This window comes from Mytilus californianus, unplaced genomic scaffold (genome assembly GCF_021869535.1).
Source record: "Mytilus californianus isolate M0D057914Y unplaced genomic scaffold, xbMytCali1.0.p SCAF_5, whole genome shotgun sequence".
Classification (NCBI taxonomy): domain Eukaryota; kingdom Metazoa; phylum Mollusca; class Bivalvia; order Mytilida; family Mytilidae; genus Mytilus; species Mytilus californianus.
The window spans coordinates 27964628-27985287 of record NW_026262701.1 but is presented as its reverse complement, the minus strand read 5'-3'; the positions used below and the strand labels follow the sequence as shown (position 1 = coordinate 27985287).

Here is a 20660-nt window from a genome sequence, read left to right as displayed (position 1 = left end):
TATAAGTCAGCTATACCGTGTGATGCATTTTCAGATTCATCACTCAACAACTTCCTGTTTACCGTCAAGTATTTGGGCTGGGAGTATCATCAGTGAGCAGTAGCTCGCAGTTTCACTTTTTCACACAGGAAACAGGAAGTGGTAGACCAGTGTTAAATAAATTTTAGTAATAGAAACAAGATGTGGTAATGATTGTCTATGAGAAATAGGCTCCTGGAAAATAAGGTAGGAGACATTTGAAAGGGTTAAACATGGTTGTTGATTCTAAACTTTCTCCCTATAAATATGAACTGTTAGTCAACAGCAAAAGGATGCATGAACGGAAATATCATCAAAATGGACATTAGAATGCTTAGCATCTAAAGAAATAAAAAGAGTCATTTATAATGAAGATTACATTTCTCATGTCAATTTCTAAAAAAAAGTAATTAAAAATTCTAAACTTCACAGGCACCAATTTATATTGTTTTATTATTATTTTCTTACCAATCACAATGTAAGGAAAAAGTCCTTTATATTATCATTGTCTGAAATTTGCTTTGTTAAGCCTGTAATGAAAGTCGTGGAAGTAACATAATGGGGATCCTATGTTCAAAAGTCAGTGTCATCAAAATTAAGGTTCTGTCTGTATAGTAAGTATTCAATATACATCAACAACTTTGTCAAACCTTCATGGAAGTTTAAGAAACTTGGGCAGAAGATTTTATTTGATGAAAAGACTGTATCCAGAGTTTTTTCTTTATCATTATTAAGTATTTTACTGATAAGTGGACTATAATAGTTTTTCTTGGCAGTTGACATTTAGATACAGTGTAAGGTTTTTTGACATCAATAACTTTATCAAACCTTCATAGAATTCTTAAAAACTTCGAAAGATATCTCTTCGTGATAAAAATACATTTTCCAGAGCAAAAGCAGACTTAATTTATTTTTCAGTTAAAATTTACACATATATGCCTGGATTTAATTTTAACTGCATCAAAAACTTTATATCATGGAATTTTTACAAAACTTAAACAGAATTTGTTTTACTGATAAATGAACTTATTTTTTGGCAGTCAGTATTAGACTTTTACGTTTACAGTAGCAATCACAGACGATATACAGGGTTCTGTGGAGCCCACTCCAAATATTTTTGGTTTAATTTTTCAGCCAAAAATCAAGACATACCAAAAAATTTTAGTTTTTATTAATTTGGGCAATATACATCCAGGCTCCTTAAGTCTCTAGTTATCCTCAGTAGGAACTGATTACCCTTCAGGAGCACCTGAGTTCATCCCTAAATTTTTGTCTATTCTGTGACTATTGCAGAATGAGGGACACTAGGATTACTATAAAGCTTTATATATCAGAAGGAAGAAGACCTGGATGCTTCATACCTTGAATGCAGATACCTTATGTTACAAAGTTTCTGTATGTCAAATGTCTATTCTCCTTGACCTCATTTTCATCGTTCAGCAACTGCTTGAAAAAACCCAACTTTATTATGAGTAACAGGATAACTATATTTGGTATATAGGGTCCTTGCAAGGTCAACATGTCCGTCAGACAGGGTTCATAGATCAGTGATGAAGGTTAAGTTTTCATGGTCAAGTCTGCATCTCATATATTATAAGCAATAGGTCAACTATTTAGGGTATAGAATGATTGTAATGTATGCTTGGCTGACTGCCAGGTTTCATCTGACCTTGAACTCATATTCATGGTTCATTGGCCAATTTCAAATTTTTGTAGTTTGGTGGGTTTCTCAGACACTATAAGCAAAAGGTCAACTACATTTGGTGTATGGAAAGACAGCAAGGTGTACATGTCTGTCTGGCAGGGTTCATCTAACCTTGACCTCATTTTATGGTTCATAAGTCAATGTTAATATTTAAGGGTTATGGCTGTTTTTCAGATACTATAAGCTATATGTCAACTATATTTGATGTATGGAACAATTTCATGTGTACATGTTGTCTGGTGTGTTTCATCTAACCTTGACCTCATTTTTATGGTTCATTGGTTCAATGTATTAAATCCATTCTCAGGAACTTCCTGAAATTTGGTATCGGATAGCAAGTGAGCATGCTATACTGTGTGATGCCTTTTCGTATTCATCCCTCATCACAACCAAATACTTATTAATTTATTTCTAATATACTCTTGCACATAATAGCCATGTATGAAATTTTTTTCATCACATTTTTCTCTTGAACTAAGAATCAGAGTAACTTAAAATCTAATATCAAGCTTTGTTTGAGTATGGTATACTGTGTGATGTTCTTTCACATCCATCACCCATCAAATTAGTGTTAACAGAATTCTTATAGCGGGGATATCATTTGTGAGCAATAGCTCATAGTTCAACTTGTATATCCTTAAATGAAAAATTTAAATTAGTTTAATAAGAGTGCACAAGCTGAAATGTCTCAGCTATTTAACTGATCCTGATTGAATTGATGTTGAAAGTCTTTAAGATAAAGGCTTTACTACAAGTATCACATAAACTTAACATTATCAATGATCAATGTAAATAAGGTCAAGGTAAGATGAAACCTGCCAAACAAACATGTACCCCTTACAATCCTTTAATACACCAAATCCAAATATAGATTACCTATAGCTTTTAGTAACTGAGAAACAGACCAAACATGAAAACTTAACATTGACCAATGAATCATGAAAATGAGGCCAAGGTCAGATAAAATCTGCAAGTTGGATTTGCAGTTGTACACCTTACAATCATTCAATAAACCAAATACAGTTGATCTATTGCTTATAGTATCAAAGATCAGGAAACAGTATTAAGATCTTTGAATATTGTTTTTATCAGTAGTAACATTGATTTTGTTTCTGTTAAATTGACACATAACTGGTTCTTCATCCTGTCGGTATTTTTTTATTTTGGCATTGCACAAGGTTATGTTTTTACTCAGACTGTTTATGATCTCATTACACTATATCTGTTGGTTGTGTTGTGTACTGATTCATACTTTGGTCTGGGAGAACATGAGTTATTTATTAGTTGTTATTAATTTGAAAAAGCTTTCAATAACTGTGAGTACTTTGAGATCAGTACTCTGTGTCTTTTGTCTTTATACTAGTTTTTTTTTTTTGTGCTTCCAACTGATTTTTACAGTTTATTCTTATGTTCTGTTATACCACTGTCCCAGGTTAGCATATGGTTGAGAGATCACAAACATGATTAACCTCACCTCATTCAATATGTGCCTGTAATTCAGTGGTTATCTTAATATTGTGTTTTGCTTATTGTTTTTTCATAAATCAGGTCCTTGGTTGTTTCACATTTTTTCATTTTGGGGCTTTTGATAGCTGCCTAAACAGTATGGGTTTTGATCATTGTTGAAGTTGTACAGTTACCTATAGTTACTTGCTGAAATCCATACCATTTTAGCTCTTGTGGATAGTTGTCTCATTCACAATCATACAACATCTCCTTATTTTATCGTATAATATAAAAAAAAAAAAAAAACACCATTTACCATGCAAATGATTAAAAATAAATATTAAAACATTTAATGATCAAATAATTTATGTTTTAACAATTGAAATTAACATGCAACAGTCAGTATAAGTTGAACTGTAAACAATGTCAACTATTCATAACCATTTTTGTCTGGTGGTGGCTAACGTTTTCTATTTCACTGAAATCTGAACAAGTGCTTCATATTCTTTGCATATAAGAATGGTTCAGATAAAGAAACAAAACAGCTTGCATGTCCTTTAATATAAGGCTGTTTATAAATTTTAAACCACTGGTATAAATTTGGAACCATGTGGAACATTTCAAAAATTGATAACTGTCAAAACTAATCACTGTGTATTGATTTGAATCTTAACTTTTTTCTGTATACTGAAATCACATTCAGAGTCACTACTAGATGTTTCAGAATCACTTGTATCATTATCATAAGCACCGAGTCCTGGTAAAACACCAATAGTTTTGGCCCTTTGATTCAACAACTGCTCCCTTGCAATGGTATTTATTGCCCCTGTATTGCTACTGGATTCAGGTTCTTTATCTGAAAAAATAAGATAAATAGTAATGATAAATGGCATTTAATAGAAAAGCTACAGTGAACTTAAGCATGTTTCCCTTACTCCATACAGCACATGGATACAGAAATTTGATGATGGAAGTAAACGAAGACAGACAATTCTTAACCATTGTGAAAACAGTATTTAAAATAAAATGCTCCGCTGGGCGCAGCTTGATACGACCGCAGAGGTCGAACCCTGAACAGTTGGGGCAAGTATGGACACAACATTCAAGTTTGATACAGCTCTGAATTTGGATTGTGATTAAATATTTGACACAACATAGGTTTCTGACACAGAATGAATGTGGTCTAAGAGCTTAAATTTTTTTAATTTACCTATTATGGTCCAATATCCAAAATCTAAATACATGGTTAGATCAGCATATCAAAGAATCCAAAGAATTCAATTTTTGATGCAATTAAACAAAGTTTAATTTAGGGGACACTTTTGACCTCAATGTGGACCAATTTGAAAATGGGGCCCAAAAATCAAAATACATGGTTAGATTCAGCATATCAAAGAACCCGATATATTCAATTTTTGTTGAAATCAAACAAAGTTTAATTTTGGACCCCAATTTGGACCAACTTGAAAACTGGGCCCATAATCAAAAATCTAAATACATGTTTAGATTCAGCATATCAAAGAACCCCCATATATTCAATTTTTGTTAAAATCAAACTAAGTTTAATTTTGGACCCTTTGGACCTTAATGTAGACCAATTTGAAAACTGGACCCAAAATTAAAAATCTAAATACAGGGTTAGATTTGGCATATCAAAGAACCCCAATAATTCAATTTTTGATGAAATAAAACAAAGTTTAATTTTGGACCCTTTTGACCTCAATATGAACAAATTTGATAGCGGGGCCCACAAATAAAAAATCTAAATACATGGTTAGATTCAGCATATCAAAGAACCCCATATATTCAATTTTGGTTGAAATCAAACAAAGTTTAATTTTGGACCCCAATTTGGACCAACTTGAAAACTGGGCCCATAATCAAAAATCTAAATACATGTTTAGATTCAGCATATCAAAGAACCCCCATATATTCAATTTTTGTTAAAATCAAACTAAGTTTAATTTTGGACCCTTTGGACCTTAATGTAGACCAATTTGAAAACTGGACCCAAAATTAAAAATCTAAATACAGGGTTAGATTTGGCATATCAAAGAACCCCAATAATTCAATTTTTGATGAAATAAAACAAATTTAATTTTGGACCCTTTTGTCCTCAATATGAACCAATTCGATAGCGGGGCCCACAAATAAAAAATCTAAATACATGGTTAGATTCAGCATATCAAAGAACCCCATATATTCAATTTTTGTTGAAATCAAACAAAGTTTAATTTTGGACCCCAATTTGGACCAACTTGAAAACTGGGCCCCAAAATCAAAAATTTAAATACATGTTTAGATTCAGCATATCAAAGAACCCCATATATTCAATTTTTGTTAAAATCAAACTAAGTTTAATTTTGGACCCTTTGGACCTTAATGTAGACCAATTTGAAAACTGGACCCAAAATTAAAAATCTAAATACAGGGTTAGATTTGGCATATCAAAGAACCCCAATAATTCAATTTTTGATGAAATAAAACAAAGTTTAATTTTGGACCCTTTTGACCTCAATATGAACAAATTTGATAGCGGGCCCACAAATAAAAAATCTAAATACATGGTTAGATTCAGCATATCAAAGAACCCCATATATTCAATTTTGGTTGAAATCAAACAAAGTTTAATTTTGGACCCCAATTTGGACCAACTTGAAAACTGGGCCCATAATCAAAAATCTAAATACATGTTTAGATTCAGCATATCAAAGAACCCCATATATTCAATTTTTGTTAAAATCAAACTAAGTTTAATTTTGGACCCTTTGGATCTTAATGTAGATCAATTTGAAAACTGGACCCAAAATTAAAAATCTAAATACACAGTCAGATTTGGAATAACAAATAAATAAATGTGGTCAAAGATTTTACAAATCTAATGGGCCATACTGTGGAATTAAAGATTACTTCTTGAAATGTTTCAATATTTGAAATTTGAAAAAAAAATAATATTTGAAGAATAATTCTTTTTAATTTCTGAAAACTGAAATGAGAAACAAGAGGCTCTCAAGAGCCGGAATCGCTCACCTGTATTTTAGAGGAGAAGATTTTTAAATGTTAGCAAACTTGATGAACAAATTGTGTAAAATTGTCTTTAAAGGGCAATAACTCCTTAAGGGATCAATTGACAATTTTGGTCATATTAACTTTTTTGTAGATCTTACTTTGCTGAACATTATTGCTGCTTACAGTTTACATATATCTATAGTAATATTCAAAATGATAACAAAAAACTGCAAAACTTTGTTAAAACTACCAATTCGGTGGCAGCAACCCAACGATGGGTTGTTCGATTCGTCTGATAATTTCAGGGTCGATAGATCATGACCAATTAAACAATTTTACCCCATGTCACATTTGCTCTAAAAGATTTAGTTTTTGAGATATAATCCAAAAACTGCATTTGACCCTTATGTTCTATTTTTAGCCATGGCGGCCATGTTTGTCAATGGATACAAACTTCGGATACAATTTATAAACAAGATATCCTAAGGAACATTTAGTTAAAGTTTGAAGGTAATTGGCCCAGTAGTTTCAGAGGAGAAGATTTTTAAATGTTAGCAAACTTAATGAACAAATTGTGTAAAATTGTCTTTAAAGGGCAATAACTCCTTAAGGGGTCAATTGACAATTATGGTCATATTAACTTTTTTGTAGATCTTACTTTGCTGAACATTATTGCTGCTTACAGTTTTTTATATATCTATAATAATATTCAAAATAATAACAAAAAACTGCAAAATTTTGTTAAAACTACCAATTCGGTGGCAGCAACCCAACAATGGGTTGTTCGATTCGTCTGAAAATTTCAGAACTGATAGATCTTGACCAATTGAAAAATTTAACCCCATGTCACATTTGCTCTAAAAGCTTTAGTTTTTGAGATATAAGCCAAAAACTGCATTTGACCCCTATGTTCTATTTTTAGCCATGGCGGCCATGTTTGTCGATGGATCAAAACTTCGGATACAATTTATAAACTAGATACCCTAAGGAACATTTAGTTAAAGTTTGAAGGTATTTGGCCCAGTAGTTTTAGAGGAGAAGATTTTTGAAATAGTTTACGACGACAGACGACGACGACGACGGACGCCAAGTGATGGCATAAGCTCACATGGGGCCCCCACAATTTCTTTTTACCCCCCCCCCCCCCTCCCCCCTTACTTCACTATATAATGCTTTTATTCGTCTCTTATTTTGTTTTCCTTTATCCGAATTCAAGCAAACGATAAGACATTGCTTTATTTAGGGGTGGGGTATCATTTTGTGAGCTATGTTCTCATAAACTAGTTATAGTGTCCTTAAGTTTGTCATATTGCTGGTACCTGGGCTGTGCAGGTTTATTGTGTTTTACATTTATGACATGTGATCTGGATAGGCAAAAGAAAGTTTTATGCGGGCATCATAAATACGGTATTACCTCGCTATTTGCTGTACCTGTACCAAGTCAGGCAGGCGCGTAGCTGCCTTTACGCAAAAAATCATTTGCTTGCACATTTTTTTCATAAAAAAAAAAAATGAAATTGAATTACGGATAGTTTTTAGTCTTTACAGATTATCGTGTCGGGCGGTGTTTAAAGCCCAAATCTCTGATGTCGTCTCTAGCAGTGACTAATAAGGAACTATATCCTTCAATATTCGCAATCTTCTTAATTCTAGTTACAATGCCAGTAACTACATCAACTACTGAACGGTCATTTAGTGCATTACGGCGACCGAAAACTTCTCCGTTCAAACATGGCACAGGACAGACTATCTTCGTTGGCGTTCATACATGTTCACAAAGAAATGGATATCAACACCGAGATAGTTCTGCGATCATTTGCCTTGGCAAAAATAGATATATGGACTTTGGATATTAACTATACATGCAGTATTAACATTTAATAATACAGGCTCAATACAATCACCTTGAAAACATCTTAGATTTATTTCCCTTACTTATAAGTCAAGACTTAAAAGTGGCCGTTAGATTTCGCATTCCTATTGTCCGTTTGTCTAAAAGACTATTAATTCACCCGGGGTATCTGTGTCCCAAATGACCTTCTACCGTTGTCGTAGAAACCTCTCCTTTGATTTGAGAATGACATTCGTGAGAAACACTACGGGTGTCTTGCAAGAAGCAGTCACTGCTTACCCTTCCGGAGCACCGGAGGTCGCCACATTGTTGTTTTGGATCTGTGTTTTTCATCTGTATTTAGGTTTCAATGTTGAATGTTTTTGTTTCTCCTTTTGTGTCTTATCTGTTCCCGGGTTTGTCAATTGTCCATTGATTAACGCTTCGGTTGTCGACTCCTCCTGATCTTCCCGTTTTATAAAATTTATTTTATATTTGAAAATAACCATGTTAATAATATAAGCAGCAAATTACGGAACTCACTAGACTTTTACTATCATTTCATGAAAATATGATACAATGTATAGTAAGAAACAGGTAGGGTATTTTTCATGTTCAGAGCAGTCACTGTAATTACTCGTATGCCCGGAGCTTCATGGGGATTCGCTTCCCTGGACCACCGTATACGATGCTGCCATGGATCTCTGACTAGGGTGCTACCCTGGACCAGCTGGGGAATTTGAGCGGCCCATAGCCTCCTCCCTTGCCGAATCACTATAAAGTCCACAAGTATTCACAAAATAGGAGTTTGGGCGTAAAGGAGTGATGTGAATTTCAAAAGCATGGCATACCGGGAAAATGCCCGAAAAAATTAATCATTTTCTGCATAAAATGGTCCAAAAAATATTTTCGCCTCGCTTCGCTCGGTGATCGTTATGATTGCACTTTATTTAAGTCCAGCTACGCCCCTGTCAGGATATCTGGTTCCCCTATTGTTCGATGTGTTTTTCTAATTTTGCGGGAGGAGGAGGGGGGTAAATGTTGGTGGTTGTTGTGGCCTGGTTAACTTTCAAATACTTTTTCATTCTGATTATCCTTTTAATGTATAATTCTATGTGCATAATAATTAAGACCACGAGACCATGCGTGAAACATTTTAATTATAAGGTTGTGGACAAATATAAAAGAAAGTTACAATTTTTTGTCTAGTCGTCGGGTTTCAACAAACCATTTTGTACGCTGCTTGCTCATTCTACAAAATAAAAGACAAGTTATTATGTTTTGATCGATATGTATAAATATAAGTGTAACCCAAGTCTACAGAAAATTGCATGTGTGATATAATCATTTGATCTTTATTTCAGTGCATATGACTTCCAGGATTAAACATATATTATATCAAATAGTGTATACGTATTTCAAATAAGGAATTAGGTCATATAGTATAAATGCCTTATAGGTACAATTTTATCGAGACAACGTTTTCATTGGTTTGTCTTTTCCTATATTTATATTGTACTGTATGTTTAATAAAATGAATTATGACATGACTCTTGTTCGTTTTTCTCGAGTTATTTTTATGTATATGAAGATAAAGAGATGTGGTATGATTGCCAATGAGACAATTATCCACCCACAAAGTTGACATGAAGAGGTTGTGTGTATATTTTAATTTTAACTTCTTTGTAAAAGAGAGACGAAAGATACCAAAGGGACAGCCAAATTCATAGATCGAAAACAAACTGACAACGCCATGGCCAAAAATAAAAAGACAAACAGACAAATAATAGTACAGATGACACAACATAGAAAAGTAAAGACAAAGCAACACGAACCCCACCAAAAACTGGGGGTGGTCTCAGGTGCTCCGGAAGGGTAAGCAGATCCTGCTCCACATGTGGTACCCGTCATGTTGCTTATATTATAACAAATCCGGTAAATAGTCTAATTCGGTAGGTCACATTCGTGAAAAGGGAAGGGTATTGTAGTTACGACATAAGGAACATATCCGATATCATCTGTGAAACGGTTATTCCATAACGGTCAACTAACTCGTGATGGCGTCCGTAAACGAAGGGATCGATGATTTCAAGTTCACCATTTGGAACTCTTTGTTCTTGCAAGGTTTTGTTGGAATAAACTATCTAAAAGGTCAAATTTTATACCTTGTTCCACCAGTGTTCTTCAAAGGTTTATTTAGCGTCGTATTATGTTTTTTTTTATATGTTTACTCAATCATATTTACTCTGTTGAACCTTATATTTTATTAGATGAAGACTGATTTATCTTACATATTCTAAAAATAATATATTTTAAAGTTAATGATATCATATGCAGTGATTAACAACTGACATGGTTAACATAGTCACATTTGAAATAAACTCAATAACATAGAAATTGAAATAAAAGTGTTTAGAACATTTGAAAGGATTTTTTTCACTTTGGTTTCGGGAGTTAATATAAAAACTCATATAGGATGAACATTAGTAGTCAGCTTGTAAAAGTAAAAGCTGGAAGCTGCAACAACTACTTGAAAAGCTCAAATTACCTATCTACTTGCAGCCGCCGGATGTTCCTGCTGATCCATTGTCATTGCTTGCTGTGCCTTGTTCATAAGGTTTCACACCATTGTAATTACCACTGCAAAATTAAGGGAGTGTATTTTTAAATTCGTTTGAACTATATGATTCAGAAGTCGATCAAGAAAAATCCATTTACATTATATGCACATGCGTTTATTAAGTTACTTGTGAAATGACTGGAAGTCTATTTGTATAGCAAGACAGTATCCAGTTTAGCTCTTACAAAATATTCGTATCCTGCTAATGCCAATCTAATGACCTCATCAACTGGTGTCCATAGCAAGACCTGCTTATAAAGTCACATTATAGAACTGAACGTTCTCGACTTTCATTTGATTGAGAACGTGTCATGTTTAACGTCAAAAATTTGTTTGACATGGTACATAATCTGAAATAAGTTCTTGAAACAAACATATTAAAATGTTATTACTCACAAATATATACCATATTTCAATCCAAGGTAAAGATCAACAAATCTTTCAAATGAAATGATTGATGGTAGTTACTGTGAATAGAAATATTGTGCAGAAATTAAAAATGAAAGAAATAATAAAACTCCATTCAGAATATAGTCCCGATTTCATGACCCTCTGTCAACGTTCTAACTGATACCGTACTCCTATTGGAAGTGGTAAATATGGCAAATGTTTAATGATGCAAATTTTGTAACTAATGTAATATAACAAAGTTCCGCTATTGAAAAGTCTTACTTTCTTGCAATCAGAAACAGACAAAATAGTTTTAAAGAAAGAAAACAAAATACAACTTACTATTACAGATCTTTTTTTATGTTTTTTAACACTTAATGTAATGTAAAAGATATTAATTATATATCTATGTAAATTATTAGCTTATTTGAACGTAAAAACTTACCCTGGTCCATAGTTGCATACTAAGAATTTGACATTCTTAAAGTAAGATGGTAAATTAGTCATAGTAGCACAACTTCCTACGGCACATCCAAGCTTGGTACTGTCAGCCCAGACAACCTGTTGACGAAATATTATAAAAAGATATTATGAAAAGATTGATCGAATCAATTAGCGCAACATAGTAGCCCATATATGCCCTTTTGAGGGCGAGACGAAATTGATAAGCTTTTGATATGCGATGCCTAAAAAAAATGGCATAACCTGCCGATTGCAGCACTCTCATAAAACATGTCTGGAATTTAACATCATTTTTGACTTATCATGTAAAATCAAACCAAAGATAGCCCGTTAATTTCTCTGCATGGGCATGTATGGTACTAATACCTTTTGGGATTCTGTGTCCGAAACGATTTTCTGATTTGGCCGTCCTCGGTGGACAAAGTATGGTACAAGAAAAGAAGCGTGACATTTTCTTACACTTTGTAATGATACACTTGGAGTCTCGAATTAAAAAGATAGTTAGAGTTTTTATGATTAACCATGGCTGAATTCCTTTACAGCATGCCTTCTGACCTCCTTTTATGCAAATTCAACGTTTTTTAACCGTAATGTAATTTATCTGAAGAAGTCAATAGCACCTAGGTTGTGTCTGAAAAAGTAATGATTCGGTGAATGTCTTTTTTTTTTATACTTTCAAAGAAATGGAGCAGCAAATCCCGACGAAGACGAAACAAGCAATAGATATCAGCAACTAAAACAATAACTTTTCTTGTGATTGTCACATATTTCTAAAAGAGAGGCGAAATATACTAGAGGGATATTCAAACTCATAAATTGAATATAAACTGACAACGCCATGGCTAAAAACGAAAAAGACCAACAGACAAACAATAGTACACAAAACATAACATAGAAAACTAAAGACGAACCCCACCAAAAACTGGGGGTAAGTCTTTAATCTTTACCTATTAGTTCAATAGTAAAACCCAGTTCAATGCCTTTAACGTGCAACATAATATCACAATTGCTTCGTTCCTTGAATGGTAGGAATACAAATTTATTGATACTTAATATTCTCACCTGTGTATAGTGTCCACACACTCCACTGCATGAATTAGACGCATAATCGTAGTCTTTCTTTTCATTGACCCATGATGCAACACCGCTGTCCAAATATCCATAAGAACCTATCAAAATATTTATTAATATATTAAACTGATGAATATGAATCTGTTTACTGTTGGCAACTGTATGTTACCCATTGTATGTTACCCTCTGTATGTTACCCTCTGTATGTTACCCTCTGTGTTTTGGTTATTTGTGTCTTTGGGTTACTGTCTAATAAATGTATAATCGTGAGGAGGATACAGAAGTGTTATGCGGATGATCCGTCAGATATTGAGAGTCTACTTTCAGGGACATATGTTCGGTGGTATTAATATAGAATTTTTACTCCGATTTTATTTAGCACGACACGGGTTTCTCTAATATTTTTTTTTCAACGGTCACTCTCGACTACATCAATCGAATCAGACAGTGTTTTGATTGTTTGCAGCAATATTAACCGCATATCATTTGTCATAAACTTTAATTTCATAAAGTTCTGTCTTTGAATTTTGGATTACCGATTGATGAATAAAAGCATTGATTCAAATATGACAGATAAGTCACATACCTTCATAAATAAGTTTTCAATAAAGAAGAATGTATCATTATAAGGCGACGATTTTACCCCTTGAATATAAATATCAAAATGTGATATAAATCTTACTATCAAGTAACAATATTCTTAATATGTTAACAAGATATATGCTTGTCAAATATTTGTATTCATATTTTAATATTTGATTTAATGCTGGAAACTTCTGGCTTTCTGGTTTAACTCAAAAATGCCAAAACGTTCTCATTTTGAGATATAGTCATAAATTCTTATACAACTATACTTTGAAAATGTCGACATAATAATAGTTTAAGTGCGAGACACAGTGGATAAGCGTTTGTACGATGATAATTGACTTACTTGTTGTAACGTAAATATTTTCACCGACGTAGTAGAAACTGCTTGCCTGTGATGACCTTGCACTGTTGTGACTCCAGACGCATTTATTAGCGTAAGTCTGAGCTACAGAAGCTAATTCATTGCTCCAGGTCTACAGAGAAAATGTTAAAGGTAAAACAACCAATGTTTAATACAAATTATCAAAAAATCAACGAAAATACTGGTGGAATGAAGTTATTGGTATACACATGCCTATATCAGGCTTTTATGTGTGTAGATAAAGAATTGCACAATTTGTGCAAGTATGAATAAAATAAAATGTGGGGATAACATTTAGTTAAAAGTGAGTTCCTCTTTGGTTTGAGCATTTCCTAACGTTAGTATTAGGTTTTGGATTTTAAATAGTTCTGTGTTAATTTCTACTTAATGCTACTAATTCTGTTTGTTCCTCCTGAAAGTTAAATTTGCATTTTAAATTTTAATGTAACTTTTGGATTAGTATTCATGTGAAAACAAACTTTGTTATTTACCTATTTCAATTAAACATCATATAGAAATAGGACCACAATAAACAATTTCCAGTCGTAATTTAATATGTTCCCGAATTTTGTGCGCATGACATGTGTTCTGTGGTCATCTAAATCAGGTATTCCACTAAAACCAAGACTGAAAAGTCAAAATATAAAACACTTATGAACACCAAAACCAAAAATACTAATTTAAAACATCTAATGCCAACTGGAGAAGTTCAGCCTTAGTAAGATTATGCAGTCAAAGTGTACTGAAGCACTGACTTTTTGTATCCGCGTGGACTGACATTCAACAAGCAGCGGTAAAGACCACGTGGTAGTAATATAAACGTGCGATACTTTTTTTTCTAGCGGTTATTGATGTGTTAACTTGGCCGATTAACTCTCAAACTGAATAAATGTCCAAAGTACTTATAAGTTAAGTTTGTGAGTCAGCAACCCAGTTTACACATTAATAACCCCTAGAAAAAATGTGTTTAATCCTTATAATTTTTAAGGTAGATGGGGGGTCTAAATTAAAATCCATAGAATTTTTTAATAATTTGTCAAAATGTAGTTTATATCATACTTTTTTATGCATGGAAAACCCAATTTTATGTGATAAAAAGAAAACTACACCATAGAATTTTAAGATAAAATATGAGAAGATAGCTCTAATAATATGCTTTCAGATAAGAAAAAGAAAAATGGGGTCACCGTACTCGTTATCTTTCTACATAATAAAATAGGCAAATTCACAACACATTCTATTATAAAAGTTTCTATATCTGAGTTATCTGCCTTATATCTGAGTTATCTCCCCTTATGTGGCAAAGTTGAAAAAAAATATGAATCGAACAAAAATATTCTGTTTTTTGTAAAATCCAGCCGTAAATATGACAAAACAAATATTTTTCTATATTTACATGAAAGGTCTTACAGATGAATTACATACTACTTTCGAAATTTGCACATTTCATTAAAGATCTAGACCGATTGTTATCTGCTATTTCAAAATCCAAGATGGATGAAGACACCCAAGCTACTTTAACCCAAAACAGTTGGTTTTTTCTTTCTTTTAATTTCAACTTTTCTGGAACCTCAGGAATCAATACATGTTTATCGGTAATGATATATATCACAGTGAAATGGTATTGAAGTTTACTATAAAGTACACATTTAATAAAATTGAGAATGGAAATGGGGAATGTGTCAAAGAGACAACAACGCGACCATAGAGCAGAAAACAGCCGAAGGCCACCAATAGGTCTTCAACACAACGAGAAAATCGAGGTTAAACGTTTTGTGAGATCTCAATCCTCCCCCTATACCTCTAGCCAATGTAGTATAAACAAACACACAGCAATACGCACAGTAAAACTCTGTGTAAAAGAAGTTCGAGTCCGATGTCAGAATAGGTAACAAAAGAAACTAAGCAAAATGACAATGATACATAAATTAACAAAGGAAGAATGTTTAATATATACTCGAAAATTAAATAGTTCAGCTAAATTGTAAAAAATTTAATATCTTAAGCTGTTTCGTTGTTAGCAGAAAACATCTAGAAAAGATTACATGAGATTTAAGAGAAGAGAAGACAAGTACAAAAATTAAATTAATTTTGAAACTAATATTTGTATTTACCATTTGCTGCATGTTAGAAGCCGATGGTTGAACACTGTTACGAGCATCGTTGTGAAGCTGGAGAATTGAGTCTCTATCTGAGGTAGACAATGAACTTCCTGTTCCTCTTGTATCTACTCCCAAGCCTTTCAAACTTAGTTCTTTTTCACCAGCAAAAAGTGTGCGTAGTTTCTCCTCAAGTTCTATTGGCGAACTCAAAGTAACAGCCACACAAACAGTCACAAGAATTACTAGGAAACGCATTTTTATGTTGTAAGAATGGATTCCAAACTGAAGTCAAGTACTAATTTCTGTAGATTTTATACAAAAATGATGGGTCAGTTATGACGCATGTTTGGTCATTACGGATAATTTGTACTAAATGCTACTAATTCTGTTTGTTCCTCCTGAAAGTCAAATTTGCATTTAGATTTGAATGTTAATTTTGGATTTGCATACATGTGAAAACAAACTTGATTATTTGTCTATTTTAAATTTTCTTATAATGAGTTAGCCTTCTTGCCTAAAGAAATATTTGATAAAATGTATATTAAAGGTACATGTGATATACTAATATAATTCACATTCTTTTTTAATTTTTGTCTCATAATTGTTAATTTTTTATTTTGGATCAAAATTGAAATTACTCTACGTTAAAAAAATCTGACAGCTTCTTTTGGACTCATGTTTAAAGTAAATTATCAAATTTTGCCATTTCCCTTATGAAACAGTTCAGATCTTTCCTCATTATGGGAATGCACAGATAATGTACTTTCTTAATAGTAATTTGTTAAGATTTGGACAAACATGATCAAGATTCAAGATTTATGATGCTTTATTGACGATAAACACAACGTGTACAAGAGGGCACAATGCAAATAAAAAATAGTGGTGATATAACAATGAGAAGACATGATGTATCCAACATTATTTTTTGTGTTGGCGTTTGAATCATCAGGTCAAGGTCTTTTATAGCTGACTATACGTTGTTTGTGTTTTTTCCTCATTGTTGAAGGTCTTACGGTGACTTCTGATAGACATTTTTCATATTACCGACGTTTGACTGGAATATCTAATTTTTCGACAGGCTACCTACTCACGTGTGCTATGACATTCTGGTACTCAGTCAAGTAGAGGCAACTAAAAGAAGTAAAATCAAGCTTATAATCGGTGCAATTTGAGGGAAAAATACTGTTTTCCGATGATTTTGACGTGTATAAGAAAAAACATAAAAAAGTTGATTTTAAGTCGATTGCTTACATCCACGTCATTTAATCAGGTATAGACGGTTGTCTCATTGTCAATCATACTACATCCTTTCATTTTTATAAAATAAACATGAATGAAACAAAAGCGCTGTTCCTCAATTGCGTTTGGTTTTTCATGTCCGCGTATTGATTTACGTCATATTATTTTTTTTACATAAAAATAAGAAGATGTGGTATGATTGCCAATGAGACAACTCTCCACCAGAGACCAAATGACATAGAAGTAACAACTATAGGCACCGTACGGCCTTCAAAAATGAGTAAAACCCATACCGCATAGTCAGCTATAAAAGACCTCGAAATGACAAATGTAAAACAATTCAAACGAGAAAACTATCGGTCTGATGCATGTTACTTAGGTTGCGTGTCCATTGATTACTCACCTCCATTTCATTTATCCTTTTCGGAAAGAACAATGTATACAACAAATAGATAAATAGATAAGTACGAGTAAAATTTAGATCTTGCTTCCTTACACAGCTCAAAATGATTATCATAAATGAAAACGGAAATAGTGTTTTAAAATTGATCGTCAGATTAATAAATTTTGATTTTTTGTTTAGTAATAAATTTGGAAAGAAGCATACTAGAATACACAATGTATCCATATTATTAGATTCATACCCGATACCCACACACACGAATACATACATTTGAATTAGCTGTCAGTAACTGCGAGTTCTCTCAGATCTGTACTTAGTGTCTTTTTAGTTATGGGGACGTATAAATACCCTGCCACGCCCGGTCTGTGTTTTTGTTACTTGTTTTTCTGCTTTGTATCGATCTGATGAAATTAGGCTCTTTTCAAATGATTTGTCATTTCGGGGCCTTTTATAGCTGTATGGGTATTGCTAATTGTTGAAGGTCGTACGGTGACCTATAGTTTTTAACTTCTATGTCATGTGGTCTCTGGTGGAGAGTTGTCTCATTAGCAATTATACCACATCTTCTTATTTTTATATACACATTCATACATATCTTTTATGCAAGTGCAAGTCTTTTATGCACCTATCCTAAGTCAGGAGCCTGTTGTTCAGTAGTTGTCGTTTGTTGGTGTGGTCATAGGTGTTTCTTATTTCTCGTTTTTTATATAGATTAGACCGTTGGTTTTCCTGTTTGAATTGTTTTACACTAGTTATTTTGGAGCCCTTTATAGCTTACTCTTCGGTGTGAACCAAGGCTCCGTGTTGAAGGCCATACTTTGACCGATAATTTTAAACTTTTTATACATTGTGACTGTGATTGAGAGTTTTCTCATTGATACTCAAACCACATCTTCTTATTTAGTATAGTTACAAAAACATTCATACATAGTTACAAACCCATACATACATAGTTACAAACACATACATACATAGTTACAAACACATACATACATAGTTATAAAAACATACATACATAGTTACAAAAACATTCATAAATAGTTACAAAAACATTCATACATAGTTATAAAAACATTCATAAATAGTTACAAACACATACATACATAATTACAAACACATTCATACATAGTTATAAAAACATTCATAAATAGTTACAAACACATACATACATAGTTACAAACACATACATACATAGTTATAAAAACATACATACATAGTTACAAACACATACATACATAATTACAAACACATTCATACATAGTTATAAAAACATTCATAAATAGTTACAAACACATACATACATAATTACAAACACATTCATACATAGTTATAAAAACATTCATAAATAGTTACAAACATTTACATACATAATTACAAACACATTCATACATAGTTATAAAAACATACATACATAGTTACAAAAACACACACACACATGCATACACACAATCATACGTACATACATTCGTTATGATAGTTAAATTAAGATGACATGAACTAATTTAAGTTTATTATTTATAAACACAACTTAAAAATGTCATGTGAAATAAGATAATCACAAAAAAACTATTAGATATTTCAAGAAAAAAGAAATTCTTCGAGACTTTGTTAACAATCGTCAAATAAACTGCAGATATAATAACATGAACAATAAAGAGAATAAATTGTAACTAAGTATGCCAAATTGTTTTATCATTGCACTGAAAATGTCTATTAAAAGTCCCTAAAGTAAACTACTTTCTGTATATCAGAGATTACATGTACTCTTATAGGCATAAGACAGTCAATTCGTTCTTTTTAACTGCCTAGAATCAATCGCGATAAAATAATTTTTCGTCCAAATAAACTGAAGCTACAATAAATATGAAACAAATAACCATAATTACTCATATTTGTTCGTCAGATAAATAAATGTTTGAAAAAGATACGACAGATTAAAATATAATTAACAAAATAAATATCGAGCTGAGGTCATTTACTAAATTAAATCTGGACTAATAGTCGAATACATGTATATACTGTAATTAAAAACGTTACACGTAAGCGTTAGATTTTTATTTGTAAAATAAATATTTGGAAATACTACTATAATTAACTAAAAATCAAACATTCACAGCTCCCACTAGGACAAAATTAATTGGTTGAAATACTATGCTTTTGATTTAATTTTAATGATAATATACCACATTGGACAAATGACAAGTAGACCAGTACTGTTTTTAAAAAGTGTGTGTCGGAATCCATTGGTGTCTTCCTTTGATAAAATATAAATTCCTCGAATGCTTACAAAAATCTAAATTATATATGTAAAGAAAAAAAAAATTATAGAAAAAATTCAATTATTTTTAAATAATGTTTTAACGTCATTCAAACTCGTAAATGTGATCAATATGACAGATTACACACTATGAATTTCAGAAAGGAATAACATTCAAATTGACAGAGTCTTAAAAAATGAAAAGGAAATGTTATGGTCTTTTGAATTAGAGATTTAGTTGTTTGTAGATATATATATATACTAGTACCTAAAAGTTGCTCTGACCAAAATCGCGTTAACATGATTTTTTTGTCCCAAAAACGGAATCTAAGAATGTAAAGATAATTAAAAAAATTTAACCATGACAACTCATATTTACTCAACAGGTGAATAAATGTTTGATAAACAAACGAGATTAGTAATACCTTTAAGTTATGAACAAAATAAATATCGAGCTGAGGTTATTTACTTAAATCTCGACTAATAAAAATATTAATGAACATATACCGTAATTAAAAGTGTTACACATCAGCATAAAATTTGATTTGTTAAATTAGTATTTGGAAATATTTCTATAATTCACATCTCCCACGAAGAAAAAAATTCAGCTGACGTGTGATTTTTTCTAATTCAATTTTAATGATAGAGTGCCGCTTAAAGACAAGTCGATCCGTACTGTAAGTGAAAAGTTGGCATCGGCATCCGATTCGAGTCTGCCTTTTTATAAAATAAATATTTCTCGAATGCCTACAAAATGCAAAATATATATGAAAAAAGTAAAAACATAAAAAATTAAAAGGATGAAAAAGAGTACAAAATTGTTGGCTTCAAATATTCAGCACAATTAAGGTCATGTAAGATCAGTGCTTTTATCACTTTAAATCGATAGTATGCTTAAATTGGAATTTTAGATTTTATATGAAAGTAAATATAATTTACCCGTATTTACCTGCAAAAAGAATACGTGCAAATGTAGTAAAAAGCTGCGCACAAATGTAATGTTTTTTTTTTTATATGTAATGTAATGTAATACTCCGACCGACAACGATAAATTTTTATTCATGTGTCAACTTTCAGTCAAACTCGTAAATCTTGGTCAAACATATATGAAAGGTTGGCTTTCTTCAGTAAAGGCATTCCTAGCTGATGGCAGAATTG

At 32.2% G+C, this 20660-nt stretch overlaps 1 protein-coding gene across 1 annotated transcript; it reads right to left on the bottom strand.

The window, feature by feature from the left end:
* Positions 1 to 9149: 9149 nt before the first annotated feature.
* Positions 9150 to 16107, bottom strand: LOC127702071 (GLIPR1-like protein 1). Its single transcript, XM_052206073.1, has 6 exons — positions 15616 to 16107; positions 13484 to 13613; positions 12544 to 12650; positions 11465 to 11580; positions 10558 to 10649; positions 9150 to 9261 (listed from the first exon to the last, which is right to left on the bottom strand). Exons 1-5 carry the CDS (start codon positions 15856 to 15858, stop codon positions 10562 to 10564), a joined length of 684 nt encoding a protein of 227 aa, XP_052062033.1. The 5' UTR covers positions 15859 to 16107; the 3' UTR covers positions 9150 to 9261; positions 10558 to 10561.
* Between the last annotated feature and the right edge of the window lie 4553 nt (positions 16108 to 20660).